This window comes from Solanum dulcamara, chromosome 4 (genome assembly GCF_947179165.1).
Source record: "Solanum dulcamara chromosome 4, daSolDulc1.2, whole genome shotgun sequence".
Lineage (NCBI taxonomy): Eukaryota > Viridiplantae > Streptophyta > Magnoliopsida > Solanales > Solanaceae > Solanum > Solanum dulcamara.
In genome coordinates this window covers 9,825,348-9,838,353 of record NC_077240.1, presented here as the reverse complement: position 1 = coordinate 9,838,353, position 13,006 = coordinate 9,825,348, and the positions used below count along the sequence as shown (strand labels likewise).

Genomic DNA, 13,006 nt, shown 5'->3' with positions numbered 1-13,006 from the left:
ATCTCAAAGAGGTAGAAGAATAAACTTCGTAAGAAAAATATATTAATTTATTTTGGAAAAATTAGGCGGTATGACAAACCTTACTATTATATTATGCATTTAAGGTATAGTTTAAAATAATTACGGCTCGCAGCAAATATATTTACGCGGTATGACAAATCTCGTTGTCAGATATACAATATATATATATATATACAATATATATATATATATATATATATCAGTTACCATTATATGATTTTTCTGACAGATATACATATACAATTTACCTCTCGCTCGCCTCTCTCTTTCCTCTCTCGATCTTGATCGCCTCTCTCCTCCTCTCTCTCAATCTTTCTTACCAGATACACATATACATATGTATACTAGTGTTTGTATATTTCGGTATACAAATAATTCGTGGGTATAATATTTTTATAATTCACTACAACTTTTGTATAATTCGCTACAATATTTGTACAATAATAAATATTATGTTTGCCATTATAAGTAATTAAGAAAACTATACCATATGAAGTAATTATGCATAAAAAATTTGTCATATGTGAAAATTTCCCATTTATTTTTTAAAATTGAAGGCCTTCATTCAATTTTTGCTTTAATCCACGATATGCTTAAGCCGCTTCTGGTGTGGCTCCACCAATCCCCGATTAGAGGTTGTTTGAACTGACTAGTCAGACCTACCCACTTAACCGACCTTATATTTTCCTCCTCCATGTGAATATAGCCGACTTTGCCCATAATGAGGAAAAATGAAAGCGATTCTTAGGAAATGTAAAACTATATGGTGGATCATCAAACTCAAAGTGAGTCGTGAAAAATAAAAGGTGAAACAAAATTCTATGACAACTATGACTATGACTATTTTTTTTCTAACCATACCTTTCAAATCATTCATTTTTTCGGCTATGGAAAATGATTGAAAGAGAATGAGAAAGCACAATGTGAAGGAAGGATAAAATCCCAACTTTCTTCATTTGCGCTTCAACTTTTTTCCAACTACATAAAGGAGCAATGATGAGACTAATTAAGTGGTCATGAATAGAAGGAAGTAGCTAGGAAGAATAACACCACTAGTACATACAATTGTGTAATGAAATAATAAATAATAAATTCCTGGTGTAATTCCACATATGAAGTATAGATGTATGTAGTTTTATCTTTTCTTTAAAGGTAGAAAAGTTATTTTCGATTGATTCTTAATAGCTTTTTTTTAATCTAAAATTGAGATGGACAATATAAACATGCTCACATAGACAGAGTTAACTCATGCCTACAAATGTGTGCTAGCTTTAATTCCTTTTTTTTATTTATTTATTAAATGATTTATGTATGTGAATTTCAAGAATTAAAAGCTCATGATTGTGATAGTATTATTTGAATCTCCATGAAAGGCAAATGTCAAAAGTATCATTGTGATAGAGACCTCTTAATCTCTTTTCCAATTTCAACAGGAAGCGTGGACTTGGATATTTTGCTTTAATAATTTGGTCGAAATAATAAATTTATGTACTGTAACATTTACACATAAGTAAAACAGAGCCGTTTGGATGAGCTTAAAAAGTAACTTTTATGTATAAAGTGTTTTTAGAACTTTGAAGTGCTGAAAGTTATTTTTATAAATAAGCAGTTGAGTGTTTGGATAAAAGTGCTTAAATGAGGAAAATTATGTGAATTTTAGGGTTAAAAGAATAAAAATGATAGTTTGGGAATTTAGTTAAAATATAAGGAATATAAAAGTAATTTCCATGGTCAAAGAAAATGACGCACTTAGAAAAAAAAATTAGGAATCCTAACTTTTCATTTTTGACTGACTTTAAGAACTTTATGGCTTAAAGTTAGCATTATGCAAACACGTCCAAAAGCTAAAAAGGGGCTTTAAATTGGTTTTTGACCAACTTAAAGCCCATCCAAATGAGCTCATACTAATAATATTTTAGTGGATAATTTATATTTTAAGATAAGAAAATGCCCTTATATTAGAATTAAGATAATGTATTCGTACATAATAATTCATGTGTTATTATTCACCACATACTAATCCTTGCGTCATGTATTCTTGCATAACTGGACCGTAAACTAATTAAATGATCCTTTCTTTATTATTAGCAACGATTACATATTTTATTAACCGTATTACAATCTATATTTATCAAATAACTCCCGCATTATAATGATCCTCACATAGCCTAAAGGGGTAGAAACGGCACGGAGGAGTCTTTTTTAGCATCTCTATTTAAAATACGTAGTTTTTAAAAGTATTTACACAGCCAATTTCAGATTGTTGTTGAAATTTTTCATCTTATTGTGCTGCTTCTTCTTCTTCTTTTGAGGAAACTTACATTGCTTATGTACTGGTTTATATAAGTTGGTGCAAAAATTATCATTAAAGATGTGGTACAGTGGAGGAGGTTGCTCCTCTGTTAATTAGAGGTCTCGATTTCGAATGAGCTCTATGCAGTGTAAATATAAATTATTCTAGCTCCAATGCGGATATCGGACACCAAACACCAAATAGAAAAACAAAACAAAAAAAAAGGTTAGGTGAAAAAACTGATGATCTGAAATTTGAATATGAGACAATTACACTTGATAAATATCGGTTATTCTTTGATAGGGGTCCTAAAATGGCTATTTTGTGCAGTCCATGAAGCCATTGTCATGATATGGGCTGAACTCAACGAGTTTTTGTTGTTCTACTGGATTTGATTTTTTAGTAAAATTTGGTCTCAAAGTTAGTATGAAATGGGCTGAATAAACCGTTTGAGAAAATTTTCGAAGCACTTCTTGGGAATTTTTTGGGCAAAAATTTTGGCCGTAGAATTTGTTTAGTTTTCGGCAAATTTTGAAAATCAAATCCCTCAAATGTCAAAATCTGCTAAAAATTTGTTTATGGACCAAAATATAGCTATTGATATCTTTTAAAATTTTATAACTTACTCCAAAATCTTACTATATTTTATAGAAAAAAGTCCATCTATTTATGACCCCAACTAATTCCTATTTATCCTTTTTCGGTCATCTGATCTAAAAATGCATGTTTGTCGTTAAGAAATTATTCGTAGAATATAAAAATATTATATTAAAAAATATTTAGTTACTAGTGTTATTATTACATCAAAAAATGATCTAAAATGTCTTTGAACTATTGAAAATACTACAAAAATGCCTTTCATCCATCTATTAGGCTTAAACTGCCCTTGACATCCACCTTTAGATTCAAAAATGACATTTTTTAAAACATAATTTTAATTAAATAATTTGAATAATTTTTTTAAACTCGTAACAGTCATCTATTGGTTACAATTTAATTATTTAAAATTAATTATAAATTAAAATTTATTTAACAGAATTTTAATTAAATAATTTAAATAATTTTTTTAAACACGTCATCTATTAGTTACAATTTAATTATTTAAAATTAATTATAAATTAAAATTTATTAACAGAATTTTAATTAAATAATAAATTAAAACTATAGAGTGTACTTGTGTAATTATCACCAATTTTTTCTAAGTTCCAGATTCCATACTTTCTGCTCGCGGGTCTCTATGTTTCCCTGTTCTTAATCAAGACGTCTCCTATAGTTCAGTCGCCGGTATCCATGTCGATAATATATTTCCGGCGTCTTCACCACTCTCGTTTTCCCCTCCGCTGCCTCCATACAGCAAAATCAGAACTAACCTCAACCTCAACACCCAATTTGTTTTCAGACCCACTTTTCAAATCTAAAGTTTGTGAATTGATTTCAAACCAGCATTGGTCTCAGCTCAAGGAACTAATTAAACCCATTAACCCAACTTCGTTTCTTGAACAGCTTTTGGATTATGGGTTTGATTCTTCCTCCATCTTGGGTTTCTTCAAGTGGTCTCAATGTTTTCAGGTTTATCACCACCCTCTTGAGCATTTATGCAGAGTTCTTGTATTGTTAGTTAATGATAAAAAATACCCAAAGGTTCGATCTTTATTGCACGATTTTGTTAAAAATGGGAAGACCCATACGGTTTCTTCTGTTTTTCATACACTCTTGACATGTAGTGATAATGTCTGTGCTAATTCTATTATTGTTGACATGATGATATTAGCTTATGTTAATAATGGTAAACTGGATTTAGCTCTGGAGGGTTTTAAAAGAGCTGGGGATTATGGGTTTAAGTTATCTGTATTTTCGTGTAAACCGATGCTTAAAGGGGTGGTGAAAGAGGGGAAGTTTGAGGTAGGAGAGCTTGTGTATAAGGAGATGATTAGGAGGAGGATTGAGGTTGACTTGTACACGTTTAATATTGTAATTAATGGGTTGTGTAAGGCGGGGAAGTTGAATAAGGCTAGGGATGTGATGGAAGATATGAAGGTTAGAGGGATAATGCCTAATGCAGTTACTTACAATACATTGATCGATGGGTATTGCAAGAGGGGTGGGGACGGGAAGATGTATAAAGCTGATGCACTTTTGAGAGAAATGGTGGAGCAGGGGGTGAGTCCGAATGAGAGAACTTATAATACTCTTATTGATGGGTTTTGTAAGGATGATAATGTGGGGGCAGCCATGAAACTTTTTAAAGAAATGCAGCTTCAAGGGATGAGACCGGACATTGTGACGCTTAACTCGTTAATTGATGGGCTATTTGGTGATGGGAAAGCTGATGAGGCTCTTGGTTTACGTGCAGCAATGATACGTTTGGGGTTGGAGCCTAATATTCGGACTTATAATGTAATGATAAATGGGTTTTCAAAAATGAAGATGTTTGGAGAGGCTAAAGAGTTGTTTGATGATATTGTGAAGCAAGGGTTAGATATAAATGTACTAACTTTCAACACAGTTATTGATGCTCATAGTAAGGCTGGAAAAATGGAAGAAGCAGTCGCTCTTCGTGACCTAATGTTGCGCAAACTGATTTGTCCTAACATTTCAACATATAATTGCTTATTAGGTGGTTATTATCGAGACGGAAATGTTGGAGCAGCAAAAGAGCTACTGGAGGAAATGGAGAAGAAGAGTGTGAAGGCTGATCTAGTTACTTACAATATTCGAATAGATGCAATGTGCAAATGGGGAGAATCAAGAAAGGCAGTGAGACTTCTGGATGAGATGTCTGAGAAAAAGTTGGCCCCAAGTCATGTGACATACAACATTTTGATGGCTGGCTATTGCCAAGAAGGTAACCCAAAGGCAGCTGTTACTATTAGGAAAAGAATGGAGAAGGAAGGAAAGCAACCAAATGTTGTCACTTACAACATTTTGATTAAAGGTTTCTGTCAGAAAGATAAGCTGGAAGAAGCAAATGCCCTTTTAAACGAGATGTTGGAAAAAGGATTGGTACCCAATAGAATTACCTATGACATTATCAGAGAAGAAATGATAGACAAGGGATTTATCCCTGACATAGATGGACACCTCTACAAGGATACTGTCAAGTGTTAATTACTTAATTATGGTGGAGAAGGTTGAGAGTGGTCTAATCGATTCATTCTATCATTGTTATGTCACATACTTTGTTCTTTCAGAGGGACAAAAGCAAGTCTTTGTGGCTCATGATTACACTGCAAGTTAGGTATGTGCTTTTATCATCATATCTCTCTATCTCGCTGTCGGTTTTGGTTTACGGTAGTTAAATTTATGAGGTCTATGGACGTTAATCACATTTTCGTAATTTTTTCTTTGTGTAGATCAAGGGTTTGATAGTTATAATTTTAAGGGTGCAATTCAGTGGAGGACTTGTCTGCTTCACCATGAAAGGCAATCTTCTGTGATTAGACATAGTTACAACTGAAACAGAAGGTTAAATTGCATGATGCCTTCTTTAATTCTTGTTTTTTTTTTATTGCAATCCTCTATGTGATTAAGCTGATATTCATGTCATGATGGTGTTGGTGGTTGAGCTTTTATTTCCGAGCAGATCCTAGGCATGTATTTCATTTAGGACCGAATAGGATCTCGTTCTAAATTTACTTGATATTGATTAGTACTTTAAATTTTGAAACTGCTGGTGAAGGACCTGACAGTTGGTGAAGTCTGCTTGCAGCATTAGATTCTGCCATAAAGTGCAGTTGTCGGATTAACTAGAACTATTGCAAGGGAGTTCTACTAGTGATTCGTTGCCAAAACTACAAATTCTGCTTAGCAATGAAATTAATAGAAATCTTAAAGGGGTAGGCTTATTTATAGAAAATCTAGTCCTTAAACATAGGTCTGGTATGAACCCCAAGGAGTGAACTAGTAGTTTAGACTTAGATTAACAACTTTGGGAACCAAAATTTGGAATTCCATTAGAGGCGACTCTAGATGTATTTTCTCTTCTGCTTAAGCCTTGGTGAGAAGAGGTAGTTGGTGGGAGATAGGGATACCCATTTAATAACTCGATGTGCACTCAAGCTGACATGGACACCAAATGCAAGTCTTGTAGTTACTGGTCCAAATTCCTTTTTTTTTAAAGGAAAATAATCAAGTGGCTTCTTATACAATCTGATGCATCCTACTAAGTGGAAATAAGATCCATGGAACTGCAGTTTTAACCATGTGAATTTGCCAGTTTGAAAATCGAAGCCTTCTATGTTCAGTAGTGACAAAAATCACTTGCATAAAGCAAGACACAAGTTGTTTTTATCCTAGTTTCAGAAAGTTCTTACATGTGGTACCCAAAAAAAGGTTCTTACTTATGGTGCCCATTTTAAAAAAAAGGTTCTTATGAATGAAAATATTTTTTGCTTGATAAGCGTATTATAATATGGCACCAAGGTGGTGCTGTCAAAAATAGTTACAGTGTACCAACAGAATATCCCTTCCCATCCTTAAATGGATTCTATGAGTTCTATCACTGATTCAGCATCAGTTACAAAATTCTGTTTACACGAAAAATGAAATACAAGTGAATAATTCATCTTGATATTTCTGAATAGAGTTTCCTTTATCTTTGGAACACTTGAAAGTTTCGCTTTCTCCAAACTGTCCAAGGATGAGAAAAATTCAAATGATGAAATAATACTACTCCCTCCATCCCAATTTATGTTGCACACATTCCATTTTAGTTTGTCCAAAAAAGAATGTCACCTTTCTATAACTAGAAACAATTTAACTTTAAAATTTCCTTTTTGTCCTTAATAAAATGATTTATAGCCACACAATTATCTAAGGTTTATTTTAGACTACAAATTTCAAAAGTCTTCCCTTCTTTCTTAAATTTTGTGCCTAGTCTGCGGTGCCACATAAATTAGGACGAAGGGAGTAAATGATTTGGTAATTCACTACTTACCTGATGGATCAGATTCCATGGTGAACCTATTGTCTCTTCTAAACAAATTAGTATTCATTTACTAAATTGCCTCTATTCATACTTCCACAAAATGTATCGTCACTACCCTTAAAGTCCGGACTGCAACACAAGTCTGCTTGGTGAAATGGACTCTTTACATCAATATGCGTATATAACTACATGTATAGAAACATCTACAGTATCTTCATAAAAGAAAATTATACAAAAACAACACTGTGCAATGGTCAATTGCAACTTACATTTTATGTGTGGATTCAACAAATGACAGAAGGAAGCAGCTTCATATAAATGCGAAGAATGTAAATAATAACCAAAACATTAAGCCTATTGACCTAATAGGAGCATGTTACTATCTTCATCCTACTAAGTGGATTTCCAATTTGTAGATGATTTAATTTAGAAGAAGCTGGTGTTCCCTACTCATTCATTATCTTCAATCCAAGAGTAGTTGATATATTTTCAGGGTTTATGGCGGTGGGAGTTGGAATACGACTTTTTATTTAGTTTTTTCCGGGTTTGCTAATGTCTTGGCATTTCTTATAGAAGGATGTCTTGTCTTCATCTATGTATTCCTTTTTTTTCCCTTCAATTGAAAAATCTCGTCCGTAAAATGAAATTAAGAAATTATAATAGACCTATCTTAAAAGTTCTGATTTAACCCTTTTCTGATATCATCATTGATCTTCTCTTTACCGTATTCTAGCTTGTCCATGGGAAATCATAGTTTGTTGCTATTGCTTGGATGTTAACCTTTTAAATTATGCTTGGATAACTTCTCATCTAGATCTTATTGATGTGTATGATTAGTTGTTCTTTATATTATGGGTTCTATGCCTGAAATTACATTTTTACTCTGACAGGTACATCATGAGTTTGCGTGACTCGAGCATTTCATGAAAGATGATTTTGTGGCTGTTGTTTGCGGAGTTCAATGTTTGTTGCTGGATTCTTGGCTTGTTGACCACCTGCCACAATGTGATTTAAGGTGAGTGACACGACGAGAGAATATTTGTCTGGTTGGGAGTTTGTGCGTTGAACCCCTAGCAACTCTACAATACCTGGTAAGACGTTATAATCTGATCGGGTTCTATGCACTGACGTTTTGATGAAAGAGCTATTAAAGAGCCGTCTTCAAGAGAATTGCGAGACTGAAGTGGGGGGGAGGGAATTCGAGGGGCTAATCTTTGTTATTCAAAGAAATGTTGTTTTTTTTGCTGTGGAAAATTGGTGTAGAATTTCTCTAATCTGCTCAGTGTAACATGATATTTGTTCCCAGGAATGGAATCCTCAATTATTATTTTTCCTGGTAATCTGTTTGGTACTGTAAAAATGTATGATGAGAATTCCAATTACTTTTTGAAAGAAGTATCCAATACCTTATACATGGTGTAATTTGATTAAAAATTACAAAGAAATACTGAATAAACATCATCAGTTCCTGTGAAGAGTCCCACATGTCGGCCCTTTAAGGAATGAATGGCCTCTTTAATATGGTTCGGATAATTCTCACCTATTGAATTAACTTTTGAGGTTGACTTAGGTACAAGATTCATTTCTTTAACCGTTCTAATTAGGGGTGTCAAAATGAGCTTAAATATAAGCAACTCGCTTAATCCGTTTATATATTTATGGGTTGGACTTAAGATGATTTGTATAGGGTTTAATTTCAACTCATTCAAGTCTTAACCCATTTTAAAAGAATTTTTAATTGAGTCCAATCTAATCTCTAATTTTAACCCATTTTAAGACTCTTTATTTACATTGGTGAAATGTATGTTCTCATATTAAAAGTATGAATTACTATTTATTTTATATTTTTTAGGATTAATCTATCTATTTGTAAATTTTTATTTTTATTTTCTTAAATTGAAATTCAAATTGTGATTATAAAAAGAAAATAATAATATGCTAAAATTATTGAGATTAAGTGAGTCAAATTGGGCGGGTTACGATCCAACTCGAATTTTAGCCCAATTGAGCCCAATTCATTTGAGCCCAAAGTAAATTTGAATGGGTCATGATCCAACCCGATTTTTATTTCAATTCATTTTAATATTCTTAATTTCAACTCAATCCATCCATTTTGACACCCCTAATTCCAAATAACATTGATCTAGAAATGTCGGAAACTAATGCCAAAAAAAAGCTGGAGTATGAAGTTCAAAATCTTGAAACTTAGAAATAAAACTACAATCAACCATTGAGTTATGTTAAAAAAAAAAATTGTCACAAAATAAGTGTTGTCTTAAAAATTTAAGATAAAAATTAATATTTTTCCAATTATACTTTTTATACTTCATCTATTTAATAGTGTTTAATTTTCAAAGACATATTTATTTAAAATGATAATTTAGTAAATTACATATTTATATTTTTTTTAATAAATTTAATTTTATCTAAATTAATACTTATTTTGGAATGGATGAAACATTTGGCAACATGCTTTCTAGTTTCTACCCAGAGAATTGTTTCTAGAAGCCTTTTGTAAATATAGGGCAGCGACTAGTCTTTTCAGGTAGTTCCATGCACGCATCAAAGTTTGTCTTTTTCGTAGAAAATATTGAGTAAACCATTTAGCTTATAATAAGAGAACACCCTTTTTCGTGTCTATGTCGACATTTGGTATTTCTTTTGTTTGTCAATCACCCGATATTACATATCTATTTTTGAATTCATTCAATTTAAATTTATATCCAAAATTTCATTTTAAAATTAAAACACTTTTTATTTTAAAAAAAAATTATTTTTAAGATTCTAATCGAAGACTCCTACTTAAAAGAATAAAGAAAATATTCATCTCCGCAAGATAATTTTTGATGCTAAATTGTTAAAGCGAGCAAATAAGAGAACTTCCTAATCGTCACCTTAATTTTTTTTTGGAGTTGGCAAAGGAAGTAAACTCAAATTAGTAATTTTGGAGTTTAAATTTGAAAAAAGGTGTATGCCCAGAGAAAATAATATTATTTAAGTATGAATTAAATTTAGAGAAAATAATAAACTTGAAATTCATCTAATCATAAATCGTAATCTGCTGCCTTAAACATTTAGAAATTATTACATCCAAATCCAATAATAAAAACTAATATAAAATACAGTCCTATCCTAATCTATCTTTTCGCGCCATTCATCCGTTGCTCCCCTTATCCAATTCAACCAACTTTGACATTATTTAAAATATTATTCTTCGATTGGATATCATTTTGAATTTCTAAGTGAATGCTTTGGGATTAGATTGAAATCAATTACACCATAACTGGAACTAGCACTATCATTTTATTAAATATTATTATATCGACTCATTGTTCACAACTTTAATCACCTAGAAAGATTTGGAAAAAAGGTAAACATTTTAAATATCGTATAAATATGTTTTTATTTCCTGAAATTTTTTCTTCCTTTCTTTTCAAACAAAATTAAGGAAAAAATTGACGACTTTGAAATTTCTATTTATTCCTTCTCTCGATTCAATGTTTCAAATTCTTAGCTGGAACTTTAATTTTGAGGAGCAATAATAACTGAAAAAACTAACAAGTATTGTGAATTTGTGATTATTAATGAATTCGGTTATAATTGTTTGTGTTAGTTTGACTGGACACGAGTTGAAGAAAGTTAAAAAAAAAACTTTTGAATTATGTGATTTTATATTCAAAATACATATGGAATCAAAATATTTTTTAATATTATGATTTTAAATATGATATATGGTATGTTGAAATTAAAGAGCTTGATCGAGCCTGTTTGGATTGACTTTTGATTTATAAGCCAAAAGTCATAAGTTAGAAATTTTAATTTATGATTTTTGATTTATTTTTATCATTTTAGCTAAAAATCACATGCTTATAAACACGTTTTAACTATACCCAAACATTCAAAAAGAATACTTTAAAGTAAATTAATCCAAACAAGCTTATTTGATATTTATTATGGGTGGAAAGTAATAAATATCGTGTAAAATTAGTTTGGAAATTATTTGTCGAATGAAATTTTTTGTATTTTGTAGAGGTGTGCTTTACAATTGTCATCGTGAACGTTCTTCTCGCCTTCAAACTATCTATACCAGTCTAAAAACACCTTTCAAAGTTGAGTAACGTAATCCTCTTTTCCGCCTCCAAAAAAATAAATAAAATAGAAACAAAAAAAACTTTCTGGTTTCTCCATATTAATCTCTTCCTTAATCATCTCCACCTACCATTTATGTCTTTTGACGTTCTTAATCATCTTCTTATTTCTGCTTATTTTCTTGATTCCTTTTTGTTAATTTTTTTCCTCTTCTTTCAATCAACCTTTGTTCATTGTCTCAAAAAAGATTGCCTTTTTTGCGACAACCCCATATCTCAATATCACATTTCTAAAGTAGTTGTTTGTATTTTTTTTTGAGAATTTCCAAGGTGGGTAATTTATTTTCTGGGGTTGTTGCTGATTCTGATTTTCTCAACGACAATGAATTTGGGGTTTATTTAGTTAGGAATCAATCTATGCTCTCTGACATTTCCACCAACTTTTTAGGCGATTGTTTTCGTCAATCTTTCTCTGTATTGTTTCTCTACCATTTTTATGATTTTTCGTGAATACCCTCTTTGGAAACACCTCTAAAAAGTATCCTTTTTTTAAAATTTATTGAAGAATAGCCTTTTTTGATTTGTCTCAAAAGTTCAAATTGGCTTTCTTGAAATCATAGATTTTGGGTACTGTTGAATTATTATAGCCACAATATATTGAAGAAAAAAAATGTCACCTTTAAGGCAGAGTGCTAGTTCATCTGCATCAGAAGATGACCAAAGGTATGCAGGAATGGATGAAAAGAAGAGGAAAAGGATGATTTCCAACAGGGAATCTGCGAGGCGTTCGAGGATGAAGAAGCAGAAACTTCTGCAAGATTTGACAGGGGAAGTGAGCAGATTACAGGTTGCAAATAAATCAATTGTGGCTAAGATTGATGAGACAACAGAAAGATATGCAATTTGTGCTGCACAGAATAATGTGTTGAGGGCACAGGCCATGGAATTGACTGATAGGCTCAGGTATTTAAATGATGTTATTGACAGCACTGGTTTGGCTGCTGATGTTGCTGATCCTTTGTTGAAGCCATTACAGAACCCTTGTCCAATGCAGCCCATTGCTTCTTCAGGCTTGTTTAAATTTTAATCCTCGTTATGGCTTGTTGGATAGCTTTGCTTCCATTAGTCCACATCTTAGTAGTTTCCTTGGATGGTAATGTCATGTTAGTTGTGCCTTTGTTGGTTATGTTTTAGTGTATGCTGTGTCTGCTTACTCTTATGAACCATGTAAATACCAAGAATTAGCTTGGAGTTGTTGAATCAGACGTTTGTATCTTACATTCTGGTCTTTGTTTACGATGATATTTACAACGAGGGATAACTATTTGTCCTTTCATGGTTGATATTGTGAATTCAGGGAATGATCATAGTGAAAGTTATCATGATTTGACTAGTTTTACACTGCACAAAAAGTCCTCCTTCTTTATCCATTCTTGTGAATGGCAACTGTTTGGTTTTTGAAGAGCAGTAGTTGTTGTTATTGTTGTATTGTCAATGTTGTCCTTGATAAACCCACGATTATCTCGCTTGCTCTTAGTCTGTCTAGTGCCTTCAGGTTTGGGTCTTCCTTAGCTCAATAAGTGCACCGAAGTGTGCATAAACTCCAAGTGGGGTGAAACTTTTAATAGAAGTCATGGTGTTGCCTTTCAAAATAGAGTGATATATGCACCATTGAAG

General features: G+C 32.1%; 2 protein-coding genes across 3 annotated transcripts; both read left to right on the top strand.

Moving 5' to 3' along the window:
- The first annotated feature begins 3,511 nt into the window (after positions 1-3,511).
- Positions 3,512-8,651, top strand: LOC129886089 (pentatricopeptide repeat-containing protein At1g09820). 2 transcript variants are annotated; one of them, XM_055960620.1, is made up of 3 exons: positions 3,512-5,552; positions 5,668-5,779; positions 8,132-8,651. In XM_055960620.1, exon 1 carries the CDS (start codon positions 3,605-3,607, stop codon positions 5,420-5,422), a length of 1,818 nt encoding a protein of 605 aa, XP_055816595.1. In that variant the 5' UTR covers positions 3,512-3,604; the 3' UTR covers positions 5,423-5,552; positions 5,668-5,779; positions 8,132-8,651. The 2 variants fall into 2 exon arrangements, with proteins under 2 accessions (XP_055816595.1, XP_055816596.1); XM_055960621.1 differs by lacking the exon at positions 5,668-5,779.
- A 2,658-nt stretch (positions 8,652-11,309) lies between these two features.
- LOC129884643 (bZIP transcription factor 53-like) lies at positions 11,310-12,659 on the top strand. Its single transcript, XM_055958931.1, has one exon. It carries the CDS (start codon positions 12,000-12,002, stop codon positions 12,414-12,416), a length of 417 nt encoding a protein of 138 aa, XP_055814906.1. The 5' UTR covers positions 11,310-11,999; the 3' UTR covers positions 12,417-12,659.
- Positions 12,660-13,006: the final 347 nt, after the last annotated feature.